This window comes from Pundamilia nyererei, unplaced genomic scaffold (assembly GCF_000239375.1).
Source record: "Pundamilia nyererei isolate P.nyererei 1_Seehausen unplaced genomic scaffold, PunNye1.0 scaffold01524, whole genome shotgun sequence".
NCBI classification, from domain to species: Eukaryota; Metazoa; Chordata; class Actinopteri; order Cichliformes; family Cichlidae; genus Pundamilia; species Pundamilia nyererei.
The window spans coordinates 3047-10470 of NW_005188925.1; the positions used below are offsets into that span (position 1 = coordinate 3047).

Below are 7424 nucleotides of genomic sequence, written 5' to 3' on the forward strand. Positions count from 1 at the left end.
TTTAAGCCCTGTGGGAGTTTCCCTCCAAAGTGGGACAAAGGACCCCTTGATGATCCTCTACCTAAACACATGAGCCAAGGCATAAAAACGGGTTTAGGTCACTATCAGCCAAGGTTTCGGATAAACAGGCTGTAAAACCTGGCCCCACCCTATCATGTGATTTCCTGAGGTCAAATGGCCCAGGATATGAGTGGGCATTAAGGCATCTGGGAAGGGTCTCAGAGCTGGATTATAGAAGGCAGAAAGTTGGTGTCGTAAACCACCGCCTTGGTTCAAAGATGGTCGCTCACAGTGGACATAGATGGCTTCCTTCACTCCTCTTTCAAACCATCTGTCCTCTCTGTCCAAAATGTGAACATTGGCATCCTAAAAAGAGTGACCTTTGTCCTTTAGATGCAGATGGACTGCTGAGTCTTGTCCCGTGGAGGTGGTGCTTCTATGCTGTGCCATGCGTTTATGAAGTGGCTGTTTGGTTTCTCCAATGTAGAGGTCTGGGCATTCCTCGCTACACTGTACAGCATGTACTACATTGTTAAGTTTTACAGTGTTTTGGAGTTTTGTCTTTGGGATGAACCTGGAGAAGTTTCTTGGATGAGAGGTGAAAGAAGTCCAGACACTTTTCTTTCCAAGCTCCTTAGACTACGATGACCTGGTTGACTGAGAACCTTCACAGACAGAGTTGACTGGTGAGCCTACAAAACAAAATTTTATATAGGAACAAACCAAAGGAACGAACACAGCAACTTTTGGTTAAAAAGTTTTTTCCATTACAAACTACATGCCCGGTTTCCAAATAATAGCTATTTTAAAGTGAAATATTTAATGTTGATCACAATACAAGCAGTCAAGCACAAACCTTGTTTTTAAGTATTCCATTGGGTCCAATAACCTTTTCAAAGAGATGCTTTCCTACGTGAGAGTCCACGGCAGACAAAGGGTCATCTAATAGATAGATATCAGCCTGACTGTAGGTCGCTCTGGCTAAACTCACACGTTGCTTCTGACCCCCTGAGAGGTTGATACCCTGAGAAGAGAAGAAAGGAGGGGAAAAGAAAAGCAGAGGCAAAAATAGGTTAAAAAAAACCCCACACAGAGCTTCTTTTAAATGCAAAGAAGCTTTTCCTTCAGCACAAGAACAACATTTCAATATAGCATTAACCCTGTAATGCCAAGTGCATCATATTTGATACATGAGTTTTTCAGACATCTACATTGTAAATGTGATTTTTTTTTATTTCTGAAAATATCACCAATAAATATTTTACAAACAATAAAAACCATATACATAATCTTTATAAAGAAAAAAATAGTTGTGTAACCTAAAACTTGAATAATTCAAAGTGCAACTCACCTTCTCTCCAATCTCAGTGAGGTCTCCTCCAGGCAGCAGCTCAAGGTCTGGGGCAAGAGCACAGGCCTGTATAACTTTTTTGAACCTCTCTTCCTCATGTGGAGATCCAAACAAGATATTATCCTTCAAAGTGGCATTTTGAATCCAGGCTTGCTGTGGCACAAAAGCAAGAGAACCCTGGAAAGAAATACAGTGAAACTCATTTGCTGATGTCTAACCAACCTTTTATTTTGCCATAGAAATTTTGGCATTCATGCAGTTTTTCATCCAGAACAAATGTTACACTGGCTAGGAGGAAATAATACCTGAACTAAAGATACTTGTGTAAGAAGGAGACATACAAGGAACTGTTATTACATTTCTCAACCTTTTAAAGATTTAAAAACACCCTAAGAACTGATGGTTTAGAACACAAGTTTCATTGAAATCTTAGGGTCTGTACATTTTAATAATGTATGTTCTGCCTTTTTTTTTTTTTAAATATCTTTGCTCTCTTCAATAAAGTCTTTTGCTCTTTATTGTATTCTGTTTCCAGTTGACTTTACTGACTTCTGTTTATGGCAATTCCATACTTTTACTCATCAAATAAACCCAGAAAATCATTGATCAAGAATAATGTTCTTTACATTTAAAAAACAAATAAAAACTTTAAATAAACAATAATAATCTCCCGATGAAATCAGTTTTGAGGAGAAATAAGAAAAGGCTCTTCATTTGATACACTAAAGAAAATAATTGAAATAAAAGATTTTTTTTTTAACGCACACTGTCAGATACAAACGGGGAAAAAAAGCCATTACCCTAATGTTGATAAAACCTTTGGTACTGTGCATCTCTCCAAGGAGGGCTGACATAAGAGACGACTTTCCTGACCCAACAGCTCCCACTACGGCAACCAACCGACCAGGCTCAATGTCCAAATTCACACTGGACACACATAATAAATATGGTCATTACTGTAAAAACAGTAGGAAAAATACAACTGTGTTTCATAAATGTGTGGAACATAGTGTACCATTTGGATAAAAAAAGCACGCAGTGATTTGCAAATCATTTAAACCCTACGTTTAATTTAAACTAGGACACAGATGATGTTTCATATGTTGAAAACGAAAATTTGTGTGAACTTTTAAACATATCCTGAGTTTGAATTTAGCCAGACAGGAAAAACTTTTAAAAAGTGCCTGAAGCAACATCTCACAGTTAATTAAGTTAACTAGTAAATTGTGATGACCAACACAGACATACTCTTTCAGCAGAGGCTTTGCATCTTTTTCCCAAGCAAAGGAACCATCACATACGCTCACAGCAGTATCTAAAAAATGAACACAGACCAAGACAGAGCTTAACAGATGATCCGCACACATAAAAACTGTGACTAAGCTTCAATCTTCAGCTGTAGAACAAGTGCAAATTCTAATGGTGAACATACTGAAACTGGGGTCTTGGCGCACAATGTCACTGTCGATGTCTTCCCCTGCCAGAAACTTCTCCAGGCGCTTCTTAGACACTGCTGTCTGAAAATTCAAAGAACAGGTTAAGTTTGATGTTATCACAGGCTTGATACATGTGCCTCATCTAGCTCTGTTCACTTACTTGCACAATGGAAGCAATGAGCATGGGCAGCATGGCAAGAGGAAATCGGAGGATGTTGAAGAGAGAGATGGAAGTAAAAGCTTTCTCAGCAGTTAACACATTATCCTTGCTCACACTAACAAATACTGCAAACGTGGCCAGAGAAACCTGCAAGTACAGACAGTTTAAGAAAAAAGGTTGTTTACCATTGGAATCTAGTCTCTACAATGACATCCCTTCACAGAACTCACCAGAGCTGGAGCAGAGGTGAAGATAAAGGTAGACACGGCTGTCAGGTAGGCAAACTTCTTCATGACTTTTAGTTCTTCCCCTCTAATGTCTTCCACCTGCTTCTGGAAGGATGGCTCCCAAGCATACAGCTTCAGAATCTGGTGGGAGACAAAAGAAAAAGACAGTGAGGAGGCAGTGAGGCAGAAGGAAGCACTTATGGTCCAAGTTACTGAATGCAGTTTCATGAAGCATCAAAGCCTTACATGTAAGGAAGGCATCTACATACACCATAGATACACTGAATAAGGGAGCTCACCTTGACCCCGTTTAGAAGTTCATTCATGATTTTCATTCTCTCATCTTTAAACTTCATGTTCTCTACCTGAAAAGAGACACAATGTAGCTCTTTAAACAAGCAATACAGAAAATTAACATTAATAATGCAGACTTTCAGCCTTGATTAAAACATTAAACAAATTAATCATTAAGTGTTTGGAAATTAAAGCCATTGATATTTATTGTAACTCAAAGTAAACACAATTTGAAATATAAGGACTGTTTTAAATAAATGGACAATCATTTCTTTAGTCCACGGACGCTAAAGTCTATAACCCATGGACATCACCAAATGCTTTATTTCCACCCTTGAGATTGTCTGCCAGGCCACGCCTGAGCCATCTTCAGTTTCTCACTGTTTGTGACTCTTTCTGCCTTCAGTAGGTGAATAGCATGTTCTATAGGGCTGACAGCAGTTGACTAACTCAGCCATTGAAGAATATCCCATTACTTTGTCTTTAGAAATTCTTGATATGCTTTGGATTATTACCCATTTGAACTGAACCAGTGTCAGTCATTCGGTTTCTGAGCATTTAGCACTTAGAATAGCCCTGTATACCTAACAGTTCATCACGCTACTTTCATGACCATTCACATCATCGATAAACAGTAGCAATCCAGTCCCACTGGCAGCTATGCATGCCTATGCCATTGTCTCCATCATGTTTGGCTGATTTCTGTTTCTCTACTTCTTCATTTGATTTGCCGTTTTTTGTAAACCCTCTTAACGCTAGACTCTAAGTGACGTTTTTTTCCTACCCAAGGAAAAACAAATGAAGTTCATATGGAAGTTTATTAAGGAACATTTTTAGTCACACGTCTATCTGCTTCCCAGGTGTTTGGTGGCTAATCAAAGCTTTACATCACTTCTACTTTCTCACACTGTCCAGCTCATTGCTGACATCACTGGTCTAATCCAATCATCTTTCAACACCTCTATTACTTGGGTTCCATCCAAGCCTCCATCTTCATCTCTACCAACAGCTTCTAGACCCCGGTGGGTCCTGCCCTAATTCCTATTACCACTGGGTTTCCGTTCTTCTGTGATGGACTCTCAGATTCTAATCGCTGAATAGCTTAATGATATCCTATATATCAATGAATCATGTTGAGTTCCTTCCAATGAGCTCTGCTTATTGGAGTATCATTTTGATACTACTATACTTACTTTGGGCCTCTAAAAAAATGGGGACTGAAAAAAAGATTCTTGTAATGCATGCAATAATTTTGTTAAGCCTCTTGACTTAAACCTGAAAGTCAAACCTACAAAAATGTGTGTCATTGTTCAGACACCTATTGATTGTACACAGAAATGATTTGGCAGCTCTGCTAACCTGGAGTTTTCTGGCCTTGGTTGCCAGAAATCCATTGATTGGAACCATTAACACCATGACTCCCAGTCCTGCCAACACAGAAGGCCCTAACTCCAGCCACAGGAAAACAATGGATATGATGATCTGCAGAGGGCAGGACCACAGCAGGTGGATAAAGTTGGTCACATCATTGAAGCGCTGGGCATCTGCTGACATCAGGTTCACCGTTTCCCCTACTGTTGACTCCTTACGAGTGTCATTGGACACCACTAATGCCTTAGAAAAGGAATTAAAAAAAGCATATCAGCCAAAAAGTGGCAGGTACATGAAGTTTTTGGCAATGGTAGAATGAGTATTTTCTTCATTTCCTGGTATTAATATACCAATGAAAAATTGCAAGAAAAATGTAATAAAATATAAATATATATATTAAATATATATTCTAATTGCATCATAATTCGTCACAATTAAGGTGAGGGTTGTTGCCAAAAATGATTTTTGAACTCGTAGAGTTAATCAATCAGATCATTAGTGAAAGTATTACTGGCAGAGCAGACAGATTTATCCTGTAAGTGATAAGTATGTACTCGTGCTGATGAAAGCGATTTTTAACTAAAGCATCTGACTATTAACTTAAGCAGAAAGCAATGACTGGTAATTTATGACTTCTGATATGTTAAAGTAATTTATATTACGTAGTCTTTGATTTTTTTTACACCAAAGTCAAACAAAAGTCATTCTATCAATCCCGTTTGTTTTACCTTTTTGTACACAGCAGCCATAAGTGCAGTGCGAACCCTCATGCCCAACACAAAGCAGCGCTGGAAATACTGTTGCAGGGTCAGAGACTGCAGCAGAGCCACCACCATCAGCAACACTGCATACAAATAGCCCTCCCAGGCATATCTGGATTTGTCCTGAGTGAACGAGATCATCAATCTAGGGGGAAAAAAGAAAACGTATGGATATAGCATCTCAACACTTTCTACTATGTGTCCTTCACTTTTTTCCTGCTTCCTTTTTAACACTTATTTAGCAATTTTCTCTTTCCATTCAGGCACTCCTGTTATCAGTTGTTTAAACTGATCAATAAATAGTGAATAGTTAACCCAAAGGCTTTGACAATGTTGATTTTAAAAACCTTCAAGGACAGCTAAATGGATTTTTTAAAATGTTTACATGGGCAACAGAAGCAACACTGTTCTTATGTGTTTCTGTACTTTTGATTCTGTAATATTTTGCAATACGTTACTCACTTAAGGAGCTGAGGACTGACAAAGGTTAGCACATCTTGCAGAAGTTTGAAGAAGGCAGATTCGATCAGAATCCATTTAAAGGTCTTGTAAAGGGTGGCAATGAGCCATGAATTGGGATAGTTCTCTTCCTCCTTCTTTTTGTCCTTTTTCTTTTTCTTCTTTTCATCTTCCTTCTTCCCCCTTTCCTCCTAAAGGAACAAATTGTTTAAGCACAGTTGATGAGATTTATTCAGAAAAAAAACATAGTGATGTTGATTAGTGGTGTTAATGAAATGTGTTTGGACTGTAGCTCAATATAGTGTACATGTGAGTGGAAGTGATTTTGATTAAATGCTCTCACCATCATTAGTACATCCTGACTGACTCCTTTCCCCAGACCACTGGAAAGCCCATTTTGCTGTGGGTCTTCCTGGGCACTGTCTCTGGTTTTAGCTGATTTGTTTTTCATCTTGTTCTGGAAGCGGACCCTAGCTGCATCCAACTCAGGCTTCATGAAATGCTGGAAACGCTCATTGATGAAAGCAGTGCTATCACTCTCATTCAGATCCCACATGTCCTCCTGAACCAGAGGTTGTTTGTAGCCTTTTAAGACCATACTGTAAAAACAATGAGAACTTTGAAGACATGGAGCACATATGTAGGTGCTTGTTAAGATTCCGACTATAGTGACCTTAATGTTACCTGTTTAACCAGTTGAATGTGATTCTGCTCAAAAATGCTGCACCTGCTTCAGGATTCTGTGGATAAAAAAAAGCGCAATATCATATCATATATCATATCATATTTAACCTCCTAGGGCCTGGCTTCCACATATGTGGACATCACATTTTGGGTTGTCTAGACCAAAATACTAAATTTTGCTCTCAGAAACCAAGTTAAAAAAAATCTGGTAATTCTTTGTTTTTACATTCATCAGGTCCCAATCAGCCCAAATAGCAAAGAACGACTGAAAATGTGTGCCATGAAAGAGTTCAGGTCTTAGGACGTTAATATATGCTTATGAACTTAATCCTCTGAAAACAAACAAACAAAAATGAACAACTAATAAAGGGTACCTTTTTTATAAAGTCTTTAGCTTCTGGGGGAATATCAGCCACAGTAGAAAGAACTAATGAAATCAGTTCAAGCCCAAAAGAAATGTAGAAAAGGCTGAAACGTGGGACATCACGGACCTCGCCCTAAATACCAAAAATGAGAGAAAGAAAAACTTTAAAGGGTCCCGAAGAAAAATGAAAATGGTGTGTTATGCAACACATGGAGAGCTAAAAGTCAATCATATCAAGTTATTGCACCATGTCTGAGTAAATCTACTATTTGTCTTCTACTTTAATCCAACTTGATTACATGTCTTCACTCATACCA

The 7424-nt window shown here is 38.5% G+C and overlaps 1 protein-coding gene across 1 annotated transcript in view; it reads right to left on the bottom strand.

Moving 5' to 3' along the window:
- Window positions 1-7240, bottom strand: part of LOC102194426 (canalicular multispecific organic anion transporter 1-like) — a gene marked incomplete at its 5' end in the record, with an annotated part of 9005 nt that extends 1765 nt beyond the window's left edge. Inside the window, 14 exons of the mRNA XM_005755449.1 lie at window positions 853-1024; window positions 1352-1528; window positions 2152-2278; window positions 2600-2666; window positions 2784-2868; window positions 2948-3094; window positions 3178-3315; window positions 3474-3539; window positions 4828-5082; window positions 5568-5745; window positions 6063-6250; window positions 6403-6658; window positions 6744-6799; window positions 7118-7240. Coding sequence (XP_005755506.1) covers window positions 853-1024; window positions 1352-1528; window positions 2152-2278; window positions 2600-2666; window positions 2784-2868; window positions 2948-3094; window positions 3178-3315; window positions 3474-3539; window positions 4828-5082; window positions 5568-5745; window positions 6063-6250; window positions 6403-6658; window positions 6744-6799; window positions 7118-7240 — 2035 coding nt within the window. The remainder of the gene's footprint in view (window positions 1-852; window positions 1025-1351; window positions 1529-2151; window positions 2279-2599; window positions 2667-2783; window positions 2869-2947; window positions 3095-3177; window positions 3316-3473; window positions 3540-4827; window positions 5083-5567; window positions 5746-6062; window positions 6251-6402; window positions 6659-6743; window positions 6800-7117) is intronic.
- Between the last annotated feature and the right edge of the window lie 184 nt (window positions 7241-7424).